Here is a 21,874-nt window from a genome sequence, read left to right on the forward strand (position 1 = left end):
TGAACCCTTTCGCTGGAATTGAACTCGCAACCTTATGGTTTTGAGTGAGTGGCTGCAGTACAGGCATTTCACCACTGCACCACCAGTACATAGAATATGTACTGCAAGGAGAAGCCTACTAGGAGACAGACCACCTGCTTTCCATCCCCAAAGTCCCAGAATTAAGCCTCCTCATCTCAGTTTGAAGGATCAGTAGCAGGTGAACAGAGAGACCTTTGCAATGAGACGCAGGATAGCTGCTGTCATCTAGAGGAGACAATATTGCTCTAATATTGTCTGACTTAGTATGTTCCTCCATCATGTTAAGGAAGACTCCAGACCAAAGAAGTTCTGGTAGGCAGCAAAACTTACTGGCTAAGGTTAAGACTTATGAGAAGGGAAGCCCTCAGTTCAAAACCTCTTCCCTTGAGCAATATGGGGATCATGGAACTGATCAACCTCACAGATCTGTTGAATTACTGTATGTTGATGTTAACATGTTAATGTATGTATGTTAATGTATTATAATGTAAGCTAACCTATATAATGTATGACCCAGCGTGGAATACAACTCTGGAGAACAGGATTCCATACCCAGCTTGGCCATGTAAGTCACTGGATGACTTTGGGCAAGTCACATGCTCTCAGCCTCAGTGGAAGGCAATGGCAAACCCCCTCTGAAGAAACTTTCCAAGAAAACCCCATGGTAGATTCGCCTTTGTGTTGCCGTAAGTTGGAAGCAACTTGAAGACACACAACAACAACAAGAAATGTATATTGATGTGTATGTTAATGTATTTATGTACATATGCTAAGCATCCATCCATCCATCCATCCATCCATCCATCCATCCATCCATCCATCCATCCATCCATCCATGCTTTATAGGCTATGCTTTACTAAGGGTGGGCAAAGTGCATCCTGCATCCTCCCTGCAGCCTCCAGGACCACACACCTCTTTTTGCAAGAGGGAATGAGGGGCATTTTGCCACATTTGTGATCCCCCTGGGCCATTTTAAAACCAAGTGAGGTCTTTTTTAACAACACAAGGTAAACAGGGGGGTGCCTTTTGCTCATTTCCCCTGGGGGCCTAAAATCATGGTGGAAAACCATCCCGCCCCTGAGGATGTTTGTAGCGTTTGGGGACAGCTCTCTAAAAGTCTCCTGCAGCTAATGCAGCCCCCTATCCTCCCCCAGTCAGCCAACCTTTGCTTTACTGCAACAGCACTGAAGTGCAAAAACCAGATCTCCTTCTGTGCTGGAGCATCATGCAAGGTGCAAATTGGGAATGTGCCCAATTACACTTCACAGCTGATCAAACCGACAATTGCTTTTCCGGCTAACAATAGGATTGCAAACCCCTCTTGGGCAATCTAGATGGTAATTGCTAGCATCCTGTCAGAATGAACTAACCACAGCAATTGGTGTCAATGAACAGTCACAAAGTTTGCTTGAAGATGCTGCAAAAGAGTGGGCGAAGAAGAGGAAGGCGAGGGATAGGACAGCAATCTGCTTCTTTGCAGTAATTGGCTTGGGAGGGGGGAAGAGAGACTGAGGTGGGAGAGAAGAGACGAACAAAGTGTGAGGAGCAATGCAATGGCTTGTTAAGCCAGAAAAACAAGACAGAAAAGCTTGAGGTATCTAAACCAAAAATACTTCTTTTTTAAAATGCGTACAGTTCCTTATGATCAGCCTTAAAAATCTCATCGCCTAGGTTAGAACAATTCTATAGCAAAGATTTCCAAATACTGCTGGAGATCCCAAGGGAGGAGCAATGAAACCACAACCACTCCATCCAGAGGTGCATGCAATTGACCAGAACTGGGGCGGGCGAAGGGATAGGAGTGAAAGCAAGGAAGACTTCAAGCTGAAGCACATGATTGCTGATTCTGGAGGGAGTGGATTTGGACACACAAAATCCCGTTCCCAACATATGCTAGCACTCTTTCAATTTTGCTGCATCTCCACAAACAACTAAAGCTGAAATAAACATCTGGACAAAAGGAATGACCTCTCCCTACTCCCACTTTGTTTCCAGCTGCCTGGATTAGCTACACTTCTGGTGACAATTACCAGTGTACCTGTTGTTGGCTACCGGCAGCGCAATTTCAAACTTGGCAAGGAACTGGAAATACTGTTCTTCCGTCTGTTGGGTGAACCCTGTCCCAACCAGTAGCATCCGCAGATCCTCAGCTTTGATCACGCCGTTCTTAGCAACTGACTTTGAGCTTTTGATGTTGAAGATTCTTTGCAGGCATTCCGACAACCAAACTGGGTCGAGGAAATAGAGGTTTCTCAGGCCGTGGCTTGTATCAGGGAAGTGCAACAGCATTCCCGTTTCTATCAGGAAATTCATGGCTGGGGTGAAAGGAAAACACGGGGGTCAGGTCAGGAGTGCGACAGTCTATTGTGATAATAATAATAATAACAGCAAAAGCAACAGCAACAGCAATGATGTTGTAGAGGTGTGTAAGGTTGTCACTATAGCTCAGAAGCTGATGGTACATCTTGAAATTCACCAACAAAAATGGGAACCCAGTAGCAGAGGTTTTACTGTCCACTCCTTCTCTCTGAACACAACCATCTACAAGATGGGCACCAGGTGTGCCAATGAAAAGAAGGAGGATTTTGTCAAAGCAATGGGGGAAAATAGGCAGGAAAAACTGCAATGTCTGGGCACCCTCTCCATTGCAAAATGCTAAAGGAACCACCAAACAGTGCTGTTACTAGAAAGGAGGCATGGCAATATATAGAAACGCAAAGAGCTGAATTGGGACCCCAGGAAGGCTGGGTTAGATCCAGGGATTCCCTAGCCCTGTTGTATATATTGGTTTTCAAGGAGTTATTACATGTAGACCTACCAGCTTGCAGATCCTCATGATCCTTGATGTCATTGCCAGGAGTTTTCTCTACGATTTCCTCCATTTCCTTGTCTGTTAGATATTGTACATTGTCGCTTTGGCTTCTCCTCTGTTGCTCACCTATGATGGACACTTGGAGGCTCAAGTAACTCCTTGGTATCTGTTAAGTAATACTGAAAATCAATGGCCATCAAAACAGTTGCCATGTTTTACGGATGTTAACATTAAAGTATTGGTTGCTATAAGGAATAACAAATGATTTCTACAGTTTTGTCTCCAGTGAGGAGAAAAAAATATTTCTGTACAGTTCCCACACAATATTTGCACATCCCAATTTTGGAAATTATTCTGCACAGAAATAGGTGGAGGTTTTTTTGCATGAGAATTGTGTGGTTTTGTGCACAATAAACCAATTTCTAAGTAGCCATATGTGTGTGTCACATCGTTCGTTTTTAGCCGTACAAAAACAACAGCTTTTCACAACAAAAATAATTCACAGAAAACAGCACTCTTACGCAACAAAATCATCTGCCTATATTTTGTGTACAATTGCTCTTTTCTGTGCAATTTGTGTTTATGCGTGTAAAATCTTTGTTGTGGAAGATTTCGGCTTTTGCACAAGATTTTTCTTATGCAATTCTTTTGTTGTACAACATTGTTGTGTAACATTTCTGGTTTTTTGCAGAAGATTTATTGGTGTAAAATTTTTGTTGCATGAGATTGCTGGGGGGGATAAGCTAGAATCATGTCATTTCGTATGATAATACAGTCAGATGCAGCCTCTCTCCTTCTGGAGTACTGCTGAAGTGTGAATGAATGCAAACAAGGACTGCATGGACCAGTCCTGTGCCAGATGTTATCACACCCCCTCAACTGTTCTGATTTGGCAGAACCAGTCCTAATTCATCTTCTGTCATGCCACTTTTTCATTTCCCTTTAAAATGCCCCAATTTCTCTGCCTTCCTCTGACTTTCCCCTTTTGTGCTTCAATTGCTGCTAATTGAGTTCACAGAAGTAGTTTGCATTCAATTAATTCAAAAGAAGGAGAGAGCAAAGTCTTGCCCTTCCCAATGGGCTCAGGCAAAAGCAAACTGCTGCAGCCTCTCCTAGCTTGTGTGTTCTTCCTCATTTAACAACTTTTGCCATCCTGACCACACTGTGATGTCACCTGGTCGCACATGTTTTTATCTATGAAATGTTGGAAGGTGTGCATTATGAATGCCAACCTGACCAACCTGCATCAACCTTGTGTTTACACAAACTAGCCAGCAAGACTATTACTTCTGAAAAGGGCAGATATGTTTTCTAAAAGCTACAAAATTTACCATCCAAGTTAAAAATGACTATACACACCAATCTCCCAACAAGCTTTTGTGAGCCAATAGAACTCCCGACGTCCTTCATGTTCACAGTGATGTGATAGATCATATGTCGCAGTCCTTCCAGACCTTCTAGTGTCTTACATGAGATTTCACTGCAACGCAAACCAACAAAGAGATGTTAATATCACATAGTGGTCTAAACAGCTTCTCAGGGTCACTATCCAGAGTAAAATTGTTGGGGGGTTTGGGGTCTGCATTGGTTTCCTAGGGGACCTTGTCAGCACCCTCAAACACCTTGTATGGCCATGTTCTCGGCTCCAGAAGAAGCCTTTTCCCAATAGTAAAGACCAAGGGGCAGTATATAAGCATAAATAAATAAATCTCTCCAATGGCTGATGGCATTATTTTTTTTAAAATAGATCTAAAAGAATGTTATTTATATACACATTCACTATATTTCAGAGCGGCTGCCAGGCTGCATCTCCTCTTCCCTATTATTAAACTAGGCTCATTACATTCACTGTTGGGCTTTGACTGTGGTGCATTTGTAAAACTAAGGGCTTGGGGGTGGGCTTTGCCTTGTGGCGGTTGGCACAATCGTCCCTCTGAAGTGCTATTTTGTAAGGAACCACAAGGCTCAGGCCTTCAGTATCGGGTCAGTAAAAGCCTCTTTTCAAAAACCTCTCTTGCAGCTTGGGAACTGCCTTCCTTCTATCGCGCTCTCCTCCTGGTCTCTTTGCTTCTTGCTGTATAAAGGCAGTCTTCTTTGTGCCTTGCCACAAAGCTGCACTCTTACTCACTCCACACATATTCTCCAGGGTGGAAGGGAGGGAAATATAACAGCAATTTTTGCAGAGACAAACTATATCTTCTGTTCCAAAGCTCCAGTCACCATGGATGGTGGGTGAGGGGAGAAGACCCTCGGGCAGCGATTGGAGATAAGAGCACTTTTGTCTCTGGCCCACAAAAGCTTTCTCATATCTCAAAGCGACTCCAAACAGCACACTGCCTATCCCAATCTTACATTCTGAAGAGCAGTGATGCAGTCAGTTCTAGGTGAAGGATTGTGAATGAAAGAAATTGTTTTAGGGAGACAGGAGACAACTGGGAGAGACTATATCATAGTACCCCACGAGAGTGTGGGAATAGGATGAAAAAGGGGCTGCAGGAAGTCAAGTGAGTTTTAGAAGAAGGTTGTGAAAGAAGCTTTGGTAGACTTTGGAGAACAGTGTTACTCTGAGATGGAGAGATCTGAATGAATCTTTCAGCCTTGATGAAAACAGGAAGGCAAGAGAAGTGGCATGAAAGAGACAGAGAACTTGAAGACAGAAAGAACATCATGCAAGAGTCCTGTTAATTTATGGACACCAAGTCCATTAAAAAAAATCATTTATTTATAAAGGTCTGGCCAATAGATATTCTGAGGAAGATGAACCTGGTACAGGATGCTAACACTGGGCCCTGTTCATCTACACCTAATACACAAGCTCAGGAAAAATATATATGGTACAGTCTATAGGGATCTACAACTTCAGCATGCAAATATAAGATTGCATGAGTGAATGCTCCAAAAAAGAAAATTATCTCTACCTTTAGGAAACTAGCATGTCAGGAAGATGGCTGATGTGACAACATTGTGTGTGCAGTGGGGAGTGTACAGTTAATGGAAAACAAGACCTTACTTACTGTAAGTGTTTCATTGTGATATCTGGGAAGCCAGTTGCTCTTGAGCCAGAAGGAGATCGACAGATAGCCAGGACGTATGCTCTCAGGGTGGCAATCCTTTCAACCCGGAATTTAGTATCAATCAAGTCAAGGTGGGTTCCCACCACCAACACAATCGAATTGGGTGCTTTGGCCTGGAAAGAGAAAACCTCTAGTGTCACTGCTTTTTGTTGGATCCAAGTATGTCTCCTCACATTTTGAACCTTTGCAAAAAGCAAAAATACGATGTAATCTACTAGACATCAGTTCCAATCAAATGCTGAAATCATTTAATGGTTTTGGGCCAGGATATTTTGAAGGACCACCTTTACCCAACAGATCATTGGAGGAATACAGGAATCAAATAAAAACCAGACACTCCTTGTCTAGTCTCTCTGTCTTTTACACTGAATGACCTGGAGGTAGTAAATTAACCCAGCAAAATATCCACAACCACCCCTTCCCTCCATGGCTCAATACCAGGGGAATCCCTGGATATACTGAGAACTTTCAGGCCTAGGGCAAAGCGCTAGGAAAAACCCTCAAGCTCTGGAATAACTGAGCTGGCTAATGGTTCACCTTCCGTGAGTCAGATAGCTTTACTGAGGCTGAAAAATACCAATTGAAAAGTTAGCAACATGCTGTGCAATAAGGCAATAAAAATCTATGCCCCTCTGTTAACATCTCTGAGCAATCTCATGGGCCCTGAGGAGGAATTGGTGAGGAATCACCAAGGTGATGAGGAATCACTAAGGCTGCTATCACACTGCAGAATTAATGCAGCTTTAACTGTCATGCCTCCATCCTATGGAAGCCTGGGATCTGTCCTGGCAAGGTGGATGCCAACATGGATATCCCCTCTTGCATTTAAAAGGAGCTGACTCTTCTAGGGAGAACCCAAAATGGTCACATATTCCAAGTTACGTGCCACCGGTGGGCAGGATATGACCCTACAATTTGGAAAGGAGTTCTCCTTTCTGTAACTCACTCCTGGAATCCTGAAAATCTAACTACCTTAACAACATCCACTCCACTGAGTATGTGAGTTGCTCACTCTAGCTAATGGGTGACCAACATCTCATCATCTTTGGTACGGCAGGCCTGCTTCATTACAATAAGCTCCATGGTGTTCAGTGGGCCTTAGGAATGTGTGTACAGTGCACCCTTCCTATCGATGGATTTGCAACCTGTAGATTTGACCACCTGCGGATGACCATGCCCTATAATATTATTCAACGGTGGTGCATGCATGGGGACATGCTGATGCGTCAGTGTGCACAGCACTACCACTGAATAATATGGGGTGTGACAGTCCACGTTTTTTGACATCTGTGGGGGCCCTGCAGAACTGAATCCCTATGGATGGGAAGGGTCTGCTGTACATAAAACTGTAGCCTTAGTTGGTTTAACTGCTCAAAAACAATCTCACTGACCAAAACAGGCAAGAGTTTAATAGAAATAGTTATTAAAAAGAACCTGCATTAGAAAATATGTTTCTTATTGTATTGAGTGAGAATGCATGAACTGTTTAGTACCAGAAATTGACTGGATGAGGTCAAACAAACGGAAACTGAATTCAGACGAAATGTTCAATGCAAAGACAAGATGTTCAATGCAAAGGCAGATCAGGATTCAGATCATTTTGAATGAATTCCACCTCCTTTGAAAAAAAATCAGCTTTGTAGTTCAGAAGCATTTTGGAAGTAACCAAGTGATCAGGTTGATGTGTCTCTTAAGATCAATTTCATTTGGAATCCCACAATGTGCTCTGCTGGAGAATACTGCTATTGTAGGCTGTTGACTAGAGCCAGTTGCAACTCCTAGTAAGCAACGCCTAGGTTGTTGTTCTTGTTGTGTACTTTCAAGCCATTTCCAACTTATGGCGACTCTAAGGCAAACCTATTATGGGGTTTTCTTGGCAGGTTTCTTCAGGGGAGATTTACCATTGCCATCATCTGAGGTTGAGACAGTGTGACTTGCCCAAGGTCACCCAATGGGTTTACATGGCCAAGCTGGCATTCGAACCTTGGTCTCCAGAGTCATAGTCCAAGGCTCAAACTACTACACCATACTGGCTCTCTTAGCTTAGCTAGGTGTTGTAACACCTAGGTTACAACAATTTAAATTGAATAATTGTTTAGCCAAGTCTTATTAAACAAATTCTAAAACTAGTTTCCTTTAATCTATTGGAATACTGGATTCTTCATGCAGTATCTCCCCAACAGCCTGAAAGCCAGCCGCAACTTCCTGCTTACCTCAATATTCAGTAGCCAAAACTGAAGACTTGCAACAGCTTCTTCCCCGAGTGCCAAGTTCCAGACGACAACATACAAGGCCTTATCTGTGAAGAAACACTGGTTGACTGTTGACATGCTGGTGGGACCCCCGATATCCCAGACGTTAAACTCAACTGAATCCATCTAGTTGGACAAAGAGAAACATTGAGGGAGAGACAACACCCACTGAAGTTAAAGTAAATCAGACAGAGATGATAATGCTCAATGCATAATGAACTCGCACCCTGCATATCTCCATAATGTGCATCAATGGGTATCAATGTTCTGGGTGAAGAAAGACACATTTGTCAAGGGTGGCTATCACTTCTGCACAGGAAATGTAAGCTAATTGCTCTCTGCAAAGGAACCATGCCTCTGCTGTGGCCAGAAAACCATGATCGCTAACGTTCCTTCATTAAATATGGATTCACCTTATTTTTAAAAAGACTACACAGTTACCTTTGGTCTGTAAAGCAGGCATCTTTTGCCTCCTCTTTTTATCTAGGGGAGGGCAAACATTACTCTCCTTTCAGCAGCAAGTAAAAACATTTTGTGCTGTCGTGCTTTTTCAACCGATGCGGGCTGAGTTTTTAAATGTCAGATACTAAGGTTGGATATTAAGATATCATTTTAGGCCAAGGGAATGCCTTTTTTCAACAAGAGAAAGTGAGCTGAAGTCATTTCTTGTTGCAAAAAAAGGTCTCTCCTGGATCTAAATTGTCCCAGGGAGATGTGGCGAAAATGTTCCCCATACTATCTAGAGGGCATTTGAAGCATTTAAGGGGTAAAAAAGCTTTATCCACCCCTGCTCTACAAGAGTTAAAAGGTTCAAATGACTCTACTGTCCACAGTAAAAGACAAGAAAGATGAAGTAGGTCATGTCTCCCCATTTGAAACTTTTACAACAGCCATGAACTCAGGAAAACCTCGAAAACTTTGGGATCAATGTAAATCTATCATCACTGGTTTTTGTCATTTTTCAAAGGCACAGTTAGTTCTCTTGTCCTGCCTTGGAAGAGAAAACTTTTGAGTCTCTTCACGTTTACCTTCGATTTGAATCCAGATGGTTTCTGAAGCTCCCACTTTGTGGTCTGGATCGTAGCATCATTGGGCATTGATGGGGAAGCTTTCCCTGTTTGTAGAATCTCAATCAACGTGGATTTTCCCTGCCGCGGGGGTCCCACAACGATCATTTTCATCATGTTGCATTTCTCCGCTTTGCGTAGCTGGGCTCGTAGGTAGGCTAAAATGGTCTTGGGACCTAGTAGGCATAGGAATGCCAAAATGGTCAAACTAAAGTGACAGCAGAAAACTACAGTGAGTTCTTGGTATTCACTTGAATTTGGTTCCAAGACCCACTATGGATACCAAAATCCGGAAGCTCAAGTCCCATTAAATACAATGATGTACTAAAATGATGTCCCTTATATAAAATGGTAAAATAAATGTTTGCTTTTTGGAATATATATATAATATTTTCAACCCATGGATGGTTGAATCCATGGATATGGAGAACGAACTGTATTGGCTACTCCTAGGTTGTGGAATCTTTCCTCCTCCCATGGGATGTTCGGTTTGGTCTACACGGGCCAAATAAAATGCCCCCCCCCCCTCATCTCAATGGAGAGTCCAGATGATGCAATGCCAAATTCCTGAGACTGGCATGAACAGTCCAGATGAGGCAGACCTGTTTAGCACCAAATCCAGGATACCCTTGTTACAATGTATTTTAAAAGCTCCCTGTTTGCTCTAGATCCTCCCAGAAGATCCAAAGTCCTCTGTTCTGATGCCAGGATGGCTGTTTGAAATGCATCTTGCTGTGCTGCCCACGACTGCGGCCACACATCACTCACTCTGAGGTCAGAATGAGGTGACCAGCCAAGAGATCAAAGCTGGGCATTTCATTCTAACCACTGAGCAAGCGACATCTGCAAGTGGCAGTGGCAGGCAGCACAGCAGGACGCACACATGGACAGCCACCAGGCATTGGGATGGGGAGCCCCAGGTATTGGGGTAGGTCAGGGTAGCCCCAGAGCATGGATACTCTGGGCTTTTGATGTTGTTGGACTTCTATTCTTAGCACTCCTTGCCACTAGCTATGGCTGCATCTGCACTACAGAAATAAGCCAGTTTGATACCACTTTAACTGCCATGGCCCAATGTTATAGAATCCTTGGAATTGTAGTTTATTGTGGCACCAGAACTCCCACCAAATTACAATTCCAGAATTCCACAGCACTGAACCATGGCAGTTGAAGTGATATCTAATCATATTATTTCTGCAATGCAGATGCAGCCTATGTTGGCTAAGGCTGATAGGAGACTGCAATCTGACTATAGCTGGAGGGTTTGCATGCCTCTGCTGAAGAGAATGCAATATCAGGATTCCTAAAAAATTAATAAAACTATTAATGCTTCATTCATATAAGCCATGCAATGGCTGCATTTCTAATTGTGAGTTTGCCTGAAGGCTTCACAGTTCAATTATGTTCAGTCACTGGAGGAAAATCCCTTGCCTAGCAATGCTTCTCTTGTGCCACTGCTGAGAAAAAGTGCCTTGAAAATGAACTGATCAAGCCGAATTTGGATGAAATGGAAAGTTCTAGGTTTAGAATTCCATTGTGAGAGAAGCGCAGCCTGGCCAGATTCCATCCCATTTTCCCCACCATTCAATAATAAATAAAACTAGGCTTGGTTTTGGATTCCCTCTCTGTGCAAACAGCTGACACTAATAAACCATAGGGAGGAAACAGACTCACTCTCTTTTCTGATCTCCGCAGGAAGGTTGCCAATATTTAGCTCCTCAATATCCAGCTGCCAAAGATTAGCCAGTTGTCCAAGTTCAGGAGGAAGCTCATGAATGCCTGCATTGCTGTAAATATATATATATAACACACCCATTTGGTGAGAGGGGGGACTGACATCTGAGCTGCACAAAAATCTACTCTTGAGGAACAAAATTGGATGCAAACCCAAATGTTTCAGCTTGGACAAAACTTTCCAGGAATCTCAGTGCAACCAAGAAAGCAACAACAACAACAGTTGTGACAACATGAATGAGATGGGAAGGTGGACAGGACTGCAAATGCTCCTAGCAGGAAGGACACACATTAATGCAAGTGCATGGTTGCAAATATTGATCCAAGATGGGCCACAAATATTCTCTGCCTCTCACTAGTAGCCAGACCGACTGAGGGATTCTTGGCACTGCAGTCCAAAAGCTAACATTTGCAGTTTGGCTATAAAAACTAGACTGGCAATGACATTTTCCATGAAATGAGTCAAACTTATTTATTGCACCGTGATCCCACTAATAGACATGGTGGCATCCTACAAAATCCTAGGATCTGCCATTGAGGAGAGACATTTAGAATTCCCAGTTAAAGAGCTCTAACATCTCACCAGACTAAAATCCTAGGATTCCATAGGATGCAGCCATGGCAATTAAAGTGGCAATTAAAGGCACTCCATGTTGCTTTGGATTAACTGGACTTACTTTCCCAAATAGAGCTCTGACAACCCTTTGAGGAGGCAAACCGACTGGGGGACGGAGTCTAGCTGGTTGTCATTCAGGTAGAGAACCTCAAGAGTTTCATTCAGATATTCAGGAAACTCCAAGGTGGATCCTGGAAGAAGGAAAAAGCAGAATCTAATTATAAAAAAGATTGAAGCAGGGTCTGATTTCACAGGCATAAATCAGTGGAAGAAGAAATTCTTCAAATGCGCATGTCTCCAAGTGAATCCCTGACACCTCCAAGTTGAAAAGGATCAAGTTATGGAAGGTGGGGAAAATTACCCAAGACACTGGGAAACCACTGGGAGATGATACTAGACAGTACAGTCTAGGATAATGCTGCTTCCTACATTATTTATTTATTCCTAAGCAATCTGAATGGCTTAGCTACGATGAGAACAGATGGCTCTCCATGTCCATGGATTCAAGAATCCATGGAATGAAAACGTTTTTAAGAAGTATAAATTCCAAATAGCAAAGCTGGATTTTGTCATTTTATGTAAGGGATGCCATTTTACAATGCCACTGTATTTAATGGGACTTGAGCATCTTTTGGTATCCATGGAAGATCTTGGAACCAAACCCCAGTGGATAGCAAGGGCCCACTGTACGTAAAACCAATCACAAATCATTTGACTCGAAAGAACTTATTTGATGGCAACAGCAACTCAGCTTCTTGTTGACTTCTCCTTCTCGATGGTGTCTGCACAAGCAAGTATACTCCAGGAACAGCCTGGAGTATTCTTGTCCTGGAGTTAACCTAATGTCCCCATTACATGGACACCCATTGCAATACCAGGGGGCTGTTCAGACAATATAGTGGGACACAATGTAAACAATCACCTAGCATCATAACAGATGGCTCCCTATCTTTTGAGAAAATCCTGAGCAAAAGGTGAGTTTTTAAAAAACATGTTAAGGGGAGTATACAATGGGTTTGGTGCTGAACTGGCTGGATGTTGTCCGGACAGTTTGCACCAAAACTAGGGATTGGGTCCTGCATCCTCCAGATTTGTCACTGTGGGAATGGGAGGAGGAGATTTTATTTGGCCCATGCAAAGAAAGTTCTCCTCTTCACAGGACAATTAGTTTTGCAGGCGTCTGGGAGGAGTAGAGGACCCCAATCCTAGCTGGAAAGAACAACAGTGACAAGCTGCTACACAGGCTTCCCCTGATTCTTTGTCTTGGGGAAAAGGTGGAGTATAAATAAAGTGACTGATTGATTGATGTTCCTTGGCACCTGGACTGACTGTTTATAAGCTTCTAACCAGCTCTCATTTATTGAATTTATGTCACACCTACCTGCCCAAAAATTGGCACTCAAGGCAGCTAACAACAAATAAAAAACAAGTATGGTTAAAACATAATATCGTGTTGAAATACAATGAAAAACAGACTGAAATAAGTGAAATGGTCTTTGCCAAAGATAGCCTAGCTTCCCTGGTAGGGAGTTTCAAAGCTTGGGAGCAGCCACCAAGAAAGCCCTCTCTCCTGTCCCCACCAGATGTGTCACAGAAAGGAGCAAGTTCACAAGTCCTGTTGCATGACAAAAGAAAGCTGAGACGCATCGAGAGAGAAGCAGCTTTCTCCTTGCTTCTTCACATGACGCTGTAGCACTTCCATTCTCCTTCCAGAGGGATATGGTCATAAAAGTGTGTCTTTTGTTGTGCTGGAAAAATCTGTTTGACAAAAGGTATGCTTTGATGACCATCTCCCTCTGGAAAGAGAATGGAAGTGCTATGATATCATGCAGAAAAGCAAGGAGAAAGCTATCTCTCTATTGGTGCATCTTGGCTTTCTTTTATCATAAAGTTGAGAGAGAAAGGCTGTCCCCCAAGACCTTAAAGCCTAGACTCTTCATCCCTTGCTTACTTTACCTGTTTCAGTTCCAGCACGGCCTCTGCTCCTAGTAGTGAAAAACGCAATCCGCTTAGTTTTGACTCCTTCATCCGTTCTGTAGGCAAACAAACAAAAGACCAGTGAAACAGAAAGCCCTCCGCTGCGGTAGGAGCCTGGGACCAACAAAAAGGACTCACTTTCCAAGCTGGTTCTTTGAGAGGTCCAGAGATTTCAGCTGCCTGCAAGTCCACTTCTCTGGAGAAGGTAATGTGACTATCTGGTTCCCAGAGAGTTTCAAGGACACCAAAACCTGAAATGGAAAGAGAAGAATTAGAGGAACCGACAGTGGTTCTGTACTATATTAATCACCTAATATAAACATACTCTTCATTTTTATTTTCTGCTGGGGGCCATAACCATCCGTACTTGTGTGCTGACAACAAGAAAGGCTGAAACTAGTTGTGCACATGGCAAAAGCATCACTTGGGCAGGACCACTTGTGTATGTGTATGTATATATGTATGCATGCATGCACATACGTATGTACACACTCTTCTTTCTTTTTCCCTAACCAGGAGGCAACTTGGGAAGGGAAAGATCACTCATGCCAGAGGTCTGAACTGATAGGAGCCCTGGTGGCGCATTGGGGAGCCCTGGTGGCGCAGTGGTTAAATGCCTGTACTGCAGCCATTCACTCAAAACCACAAGGTTGCGAGTTCAAGACCAGCAAAAGGGCCCAAGCTCAACTCAGGCTTGCATCCTTCCGAGGAGGGAGCTAAAATGAGTACCCAGACTGTTGGGGGCAAATTAGCTTACTTGCTAATTAGCTTACTTGCTGTTCACCGCTATGATCTTTGGAATAGCGGTATATAAATAAAACAAATTATTATTAATTAATTATTATTATTATAGCCTCTTTGCAAAAAGCATTTGCAATTTAGCTCAGGAATATTGGCAGCTCTAAAGTCACATGTAAACAACCCCGGATTTATTACAGCGATGTCAAGTTTATTCTTTATAGAATAAACAAAAGCCAGGATCCAACTGGATCCTTCCACTAGTGGAAGAAACTTGGCAGTGGATCCCGAAAGAGATATTTCTTGCCCTGCACAAACAAAACCCCCCCACAACTTTAAAAAGGACTCTTTCTCTCTCTTCTTCCCCCCAGCCTTCTATTCTACTTGAAACTCTGCCCTTGAGGGCTTCCAAACCCTCTGGAGAAGATATTAAGGGCAACATAAGGAGAGGAATCCACTTCCTCCAAGAATCCTATAAGCATATAGGATTCTTCCATCTGCCAAGGGATGCGACCGCATCCTGGCCAAAAGAAGCAAAACAAAAACAGTCCCAAGAAAGAGAAGGGAAGGAGGAAATCAAGCGTGCTTTACATTATTAATTTTGTGGTATACTGTAAGCTACAAAATTCCATGAATCTATAGACCTTTGGTCAGTAGAGAATCTCTCTGGGGAAGAGCCACTGCAGTTTGGTAGATCACACACTTGCCATGCAAAAGGTACCAGTTTCCAAGTCCTGGCATCTTCAGATGTGGCTGGTTAAAGACCCCTATCTGAAACCTTGGAGAGCTGCCCTGTCCATGCATGCAATACTGAGCTAGATCATAATAATAATAATAACAACAACAACAATAATAATAAGAGGATCGAGGTGGTTTACAATCACAAAATAATGACTAACAATATAAATATAACAATAATAATATAAAATATGAGATGTACTCAGGTGGCTTCCTATATGAAATATAATGATGCAACTAGTGAAATGACTGAAAGCTTGCTAGGAACCCCAGCTCCTAAATTACTGTGGACCCTGGGAGGAAACTGAAGAGAAAAGGTAGAACAAAATGTCACAGGAGCACCATCTAGTGCTCAGATTGCTGGATACACATGCAACCTCCTTCAAGGAAACAAAGAAAGTATGCATTATGAGAAATGGAGAAAGACTTCAGACATGCAAGGTGGAATCTTATGCTATCAAACGCTCAGGGATCCATGCCAGTTTATTCAAGCTAACTGCAGCCCCTACAAAAAAATGTGAAGGAGTAAAAGACCATATAGCAGCAGAATGGCTTGTGCTTGATGGTGCTATGAGCCATCTATCTGGAAGCATTTGCATTCAAAGAAAATTACAAGTGATGACAGTGTTCCTCCCACTTACTTCCAGTTGGAAAAGACACTGGGGAACCTCTTTCAGAAGATTTTCAGAAAAATCTACTTCCTTCAGGTGATTTTTCCAAAAAACAGCCAGAGTATCAGGCAGGGATTCCAATGTATTTCTGGATGCTTTGCAACATTTCTGGAAATGTAAGGAAAAAACAAATATTCAAACAAAATTCTTTGTGCTGAGAATCTCACCTTTTTGGTGTCTGTGTTTATTTTTAAATCATGTTTCTAGTCCTTATGAATGCCAGGACAGGTTTGGAAGTGACTAGCAAGGTTTTGAAGTGAGAGCTGGAGATGGAAATATTGTGTATTATTTAAAAACTATCAGATGATACCTAGGTACTTTACAACATACAAAACACACAGTGCAAATCAAACACACAATTGCAATAAAAATGCATTATGATTAAAATTAACAAAAAGAGGTATTATAGAAATCTAAAATTCCTAAATTATTTAAAACATCTATTTCTGAAGTGTGTTTTGCACAACTGATACTGAAACATGTGTTACTTTAGGCACATGGGCTCCAAGTCAGATTGGGCCTTATGAGAACAACACTAGTTAGTCACGGAAATCAATGGGCAAAGTCTGAACCTCTTTAACCATGGATGAGATATGTACATATATCTGTCTTTCTCTAGGACTAACAGAATCAGAACCAATTTATGTGCAACTATGTAATAGATGCACACATGCTAAAGCTGCATAATTTATTGACACTGCAGAACTCATCTTTTTTAACACAGAATCTGGATTACACTATAAAACAATTTTTGGAAGCGATAATTCTCAGAATGGTAGGTTTCTTTCTTCTGGTTTATTTTTCTATGCACAGGAAATATATTCTCTGCCAGCTATCTTCATCCATGCAAAAGCATTTATATATATGGTTCCTCTACCTGCATGTGTTGTATGCCTTCAAGTCACTACCAAATTTATGGCAACCCTATCACAAGGTTTACTACATGATATTTTGCCGTGAATAAAATCACACTATTGGAAGGACTCCAGCTGTCTGCTAGCCCAGTCTGCTGCCAATCTGCTGCTACAGGTTGTTATCCACTCCCCTCTTTAAAATCCCTGGTAGGAAGACCCACCACCTCCTGAGGGAATCTGTTCCACTGCTGGACAGCTTGTGATTTCAGGAAGTTCTCATTACTTCCAAATCAGTGAAGATTTGGCTTCCAATGCAGGCCAAAACCCAGGTGGAGCTAGGTGTCAATATGTGACTGTGATTTCTATTGCTAGAACTGGAACTGGACACTTGCCAGAGCCAAGACCTGAATTGCTAAACACTTGGGCAATTCTGGGATTTCTTCCTTTTCTGCAAATGCAGATGCTGAAGCTACATCTCCATATTCTCCTGGGGCATGTGAGTCCCTCTTTAGCAATAGCATTTATATTTCTATACCACTTATGAGTAAACTCAGCACTCTCTAAGCAGTTTACAAACTGTAAGCCAATTGCCCCCAACAAGCTGGGTACTTATTTTACCGGCCTAGGAAAGGATAGAAGGCTAAGTCAACCTTGGGGCCCTGGGATCGAACTCACAACATTGTGGTTGCGATACTCGGAATTTAACTGCTGCACCATCAGGGCTCCTTTAAGATCAACCATCCCTCAGCTACTTTAGGCCATTAATGCAGCATCCGTGGTCACAGTATTTTATCTATTTGGTCTGACACTGTTTCCACCTTGCTCGCAGTCCAGACTTACCAAGGGACAAGCCCATGGCTGAGGAAACACCTTCAGATTATTCCTGGTCACATTGAGGATGTTCAGTGACTTCAGACAGTGAAGAAATTGAATGGGTAATTCCAATAATCTATTGTCTGAGACATCCAGTTCCTGCAGTTTCCTTAATCCAATCCAATTAATTCCTTTAAAAAGAAAAAGGAACATCAACAGATTTTTTGTCTAGATTGGGCCCAGTCCTTTGAGCTTCTGGGTCACCTCTCTTGCTGAAAGTTGCAACCTCAAATAAAATTAGAGTATACTTGATGGTATACCATGCTGTTTTGTCTTAAAGGACAAAGATCTTTTATTGATGTTAAATAACACGGGGGACAAAACAATACCCTGAGGGATCCCTTGTCCAGTTCCCTGAGTAGGTCATCCACCAAGGTGACCAAAGCTGTCTTTGCCCCATAGCCAGGTCTGAAAACAGATTGAAATGGATCTAGATTGAAATGGAAAGGCAAACTCAACTCAACTGGACCCTTACCTTACCTTGGGGCTATGTTTAAAAACGTGATTATAGTGCTTAGCTTCCCTGCATTCTTAACAAGAGGTAGTTCTGCCTTCCCCATTTTGTCACCAATCCAGAAGAAGAGACAAATGGCCTGGTGCATAATTTGCGTCAACTAGGAATTCCAAGAACAAGATGGACTCACCGATGTCCTCATCAAATAACCTTTCTAAATAATTTTTGGCAGCAACGAGCCTTTGGAGTCTGCAGAGGTGCAAGAATCCTGAAGGAAGACTGAGAAACCTGTTGTTGGAGATGTCAACCTCAAGCAACCTGTGGATTCAAAGAAGAACATGAGGGGGAGAAGGTCGTCAAGTAAAATCTAATGGAAATGAGAGAATTAGAATGAACATATTGTCTCCCACCAAGACGTTCCTCTGTGGGATCTTGCCCTAAGTCATGGCAACTGTGGGAGGCTATGGGGCTGCATTCTTCCCCTCAACCACCGATTATGAAACACAGAAGAAGGGCTTGCATGTATCATAAGGAATAACCCTGCCACAGTGTTGGTTGCTATTCAAACCAGATGGTAAAGAGTCCTACAAAATATTCCTGCCATTCAGCACTCCCAACAGCTGGCCATCCAGCCTCTGCTTAAAAACCTCCAAAGAAGAAGACTCCACCACACTCATTGGAAGGAAGACAGAAAATAAATGTGATGAATATATGAATCATTGTCCTGGTTCTAAAGCCATTAGCCATAGTGTTCTCATTTGGATGAATCAGATTAATCCTTGCGTTCCTAATTTGGTCACTTCACAAGGCTTGCTCATACCTCAAGCTATCAAACTAGCCAATGGAGAAACTGAACACAACCCTTGGTTGATTCAAAAGGTGGCTCATGCTAAACGTTTAGTTCCAGATGACAGTTCTAATGGTAAGGACACATACTTTGTGCACATAATTCCATCTGAAGAGTGGACTTCAGGCAGCTCACTTAATCGGTTTTCGCTGAGGTTCAATTTCTGGAGGTTAATCAGTCCCCAAGGGATAATGGATGGGAGCGAGGTCAAGCAATTGGCAGCCAGGTTGAGCTCAGTTATCTGGTGGGAGATATCAATCAGCCAATCGAGATCCACCCAAGGAAGCTTCAGGTTTGACCAGTTCACCAAGAGAGCCTGAAGATTTAAGCAACAGAGAAGATTTTAAAGGGAGGTGTTGAATCTCTGAGATACACCAAGGACATCCTGCCACTATCTGAATGTAGAGCTTAGAAGAGTTGCTTTGGGGCGGATTACAAATTCCAGAATCCCCAGGCAGCCGGCCTGGCACAGTGAACTATAGTCCAAGACCTGACCTTTCAAATCTGGTTAAGTGCAACTGGAAGCCATGACATTAGACAAGTTGCACACTCTCAGCCTCTGAAATACACCATGATAGTTTCGCCTTAGGGTTGCCATACATTAGAAACAATTTGAAGGCACACAACAACAACAACAGTTTTTAATCTGTATTGTTTTTAATTATTTGTGAGCTAGAGCTAAGGGATGGAATTGCTCTCAGCCTCACATCCACCGAAGGAGAGAGAGATGCTCCATTCCCTTAAACGCCTTCAGTTTACACACAGCTACTCACTGCTTTTGCAGGTGCACTCTTGGGTAATACGGTTGTTTCAACAAAATATTTCCGAAGAAGGCGTTTGCTTGAACCAGGGCAGTCCATCAAGATGTAGGAACAAAAGAAGGATCCATGCTCAAGCAAGAAGGCAGCTACATCCTCATATCCTAACAAAGAACCCAGGAAAGAAATACCAAGATAAGCAGTCTTTGTGTGCACTATATTTCCAACTTTAAACAACTATCAAAACAACAACATCTGAAATGCCAAATTGTTCACGGCGACAACTAATTTAAAAATATATGGGAATTTTTAAAAGGAAACTACTGTGATAAGTGTGGTTCCTCAAAATGGATGTAGTTTATTTATTTATTTAAGTAAAATATTCAGATACAGTGAACGCATATAATATTCCAAGCTTTGAATTGGCTAGGACGATGGATAGTCTCAGGTCTAATCTGCACTGCAGAATTAATGCAATTTAACACTGCTTTAACTGCCATGACTACATCCTATGGATTCATATTATGTTGTGCCCCCAGAGCTCTCTGATACAGATAGCTAAATATCTCACAGCACTGAGCCAAGGCAACTAAAGAGATGTCAAACTGCATTATTTCTGCAGTGCAGATTAGACCTCAGTGTCCGTACCCAGAACATGTTCTTTGAAGTTTGGCCAGATACCTTTTGGATTGCCAGGAAGATAATATTTTTTGGAGTGAACTTGTACAGAGCCCATGGTAACATACCTGCTTTTATAGCTGCGTAAAGAGGCAATCGGATAAGAGCAGGAAATTCATTCTTCCTTACTGCACAGCTGTCTGGATCTGCTTTGTATGTTAGGACTAACAATTTGACTAACTCTAGATGGCCTTGTTGGCATGCAATAGCAAGCATCCAGTTCAGAAGCTGCAAGGCACTGGAAGGACCTGTTAAAACAATTGTTCACAGATGGCAATTAAATAAATACTTATTCCATTCAACAAAATACAAAATCCACAAAACAGTGATACCTTCCATGGAAAAACTAAAAAGCACAAAATACATCCACAGTGCAGATATAATCCAGGTTGACACGACTTTAACTATGATGGTTCAATGCTATGGAATTTTGGGAATTGTAGTTGTGGTGCCACAGAAAAGAGAAAATATCTCACCAAAGTATAAATCCCTGAATTGCATAGCATATCCTTTCCTTTGCTTACACATGGCAATTTGCAACAACAACAACAAAATGTGATACCACTTTAAGGGGCAGATTTGGTACTCATGATAGAACATACTGGAGACAAGGAAGGAACAAGGAGACTCAGCCTACCGAGAACAGAATCCAGGAGTTCTTGTGCAACATCCTTGTGCCCAAAATATGCCGCCATGACAGCAGGGTTGTCGTCACTGGGTTCAAGGGGCACCACAACACATGCTTCTTTCAGCATATACTTCACAGCCTGCAGGTCCCCATAGGCAGCCGACAGACTTAAGAGGTGGCCCTGTTGGGGGAGGAGAAGAGATGATATACACTATACAGGAATCCCAATGGTGTCAAGAGAACTGAATCCAACCACTAACAAGGATTTTCACTTTCATAAGCTGCCTCTAAATGTTTGTGTAAGGTGGTGCTACTTCTCTTATCAAAGCATCAGTCATTCAATAAACCAAGTGCGGTCAGTCTTCTCATTGGGAATTTTAGAAAATGACTGTCACCCATACATGCTGTGGAAACAGGTCCAAAATAACCAACAGAAGTAAAAGAGTATCTGGGGAACTATCCCACCCAAGGAGAAGAAGAATTATTGCAAGTGGTTTATAATACCATTGTGCCCGCATTGGAAAATCCAAATCGGACAATTCCCTGGGAACTCCCTTCAACAATGAATCATTTCAACAATGAATCACCATGGGCCCCACCTAACATTAATGTTGAAAAGCACAAGGGATAAAAAAGACACCTAAGAAACCTGCTTTTAGCTTTGGTGCCTAAATTTGGGTCCCAAACATGGGTCCCCAGGTGGTGTTGTACTTCCACCTCCAAAAGCCTCTCCTAGCATGGCCAACGGTCAAGCATTCTGGAAGGTGTGCTCCAACAACGTCAGGGAACCAAAATAAAAGGATCACCAACCAATGGGAAGGATCATTGATCTACTCCCTAGATAAGTGGTTCCTAAACTTCACTCCTCCAGGTGTTTTGGACTTCATCTCTCAGAAGCCCCACTCAGCTTGACCAGCAATCTGGGAGCTGAAGTCCAAAACATCTGGAGGACCAACATTTGGGAACCAACATTTATATGTTGGAATAAAGATGCACAAATGTCTGTTCTTAACTAATGATCACTGGGTAACATCACACCCTGTGGTTATTGTTATATTTGTTATTGCACTGTAATGTTTGA

General features: G+C 42.4%; 1 protein-coding gene across 1 annotated transcript in view; it reads right to left on the reverse strand.

The window, feature by feature from the left end:
* LOC149307433 (leucine-rich repeat serine/threonine-protein kinase 1-like) overlaps nt 1-21,874 on the reverse strand; it is a 158,655-nt gene that overhangs the window by 19,803 nt on the left and 116,978 nt on the right. The window contains exons 4-20 of the mRNA XM_089539164.1: nt 20,803-20,974; nt 20,234-20,413; nt 19,503-19,651; nt 18,819-19,045; nt 18,073-18,200; nt 17,396-17,559; nt 15,672-15,809; nt 13,693-13,805; nt 13,534-13,610; nt 11,639-11,768; nt 10,902-11,014; nt 9,189-9,403; nt 8,122-8,286; nt 5,849-6,021; nt 4,194-4,314; nt 2,841-3,000; nt 2,061-2,337 (exon numbers count right to left, since the gene is read on the reverse strand). Coding sequence (XP_089395290.1) covers nt 2,061-2,337; nt 2,841-3,000; nt 4,194-4,314; nt 5,849-6,021; nt 8,122-8,286; nt 9,189-9,403; nt 10,902-11,014; nt 11,639-11,768; nt 13,534-13,610; nt 13,693-13,805; nt 15,672-15,809; nt 17,396-17,559; nt 18,073-18,200; nt 18,819-19,045; nt 19,503-19,651; nt 20,234-20,413; nt 20,803-20,974 — 2,702 coding nt within the window. The remainder of the gene's footprint in view (nt 1-2,060; nt 2,338-2,840; nt 3,001-4,193; nt 4,315-5,848; nt 6,022-8,121; nt 8,287-9,188; nt 9,404-10,901; nt 11,015-11,638; nt 11,769-13,533; nt 13,611-13,692; nt 13,806-15,671; nt 15,810-17,395; nt 17,560-18,072; nt 18,201-18,818; nt 19,046-19,502; nt 19,652-20,233; nt 20,414-20,802; nt 20,975-21,874) is intronic.

This window comes from Sceloporus occidentalis, unplaced genomic scaffold (assembly GCF_023333645.1).
Source record: "Sceloporus occidentalis isolate IW3139 unplaced genomic scaffold, rSceOcc1.0.p SCAF_9, whole genome shotgun sequence".
Taxonomy (NCBI): domain Eukaryota; kingdom Metazoa; phylum Chordata; class Lepidosauria; order Squamata; family Phrynosomatidae; genus Sceloporus; species Sceloporus occidentalis.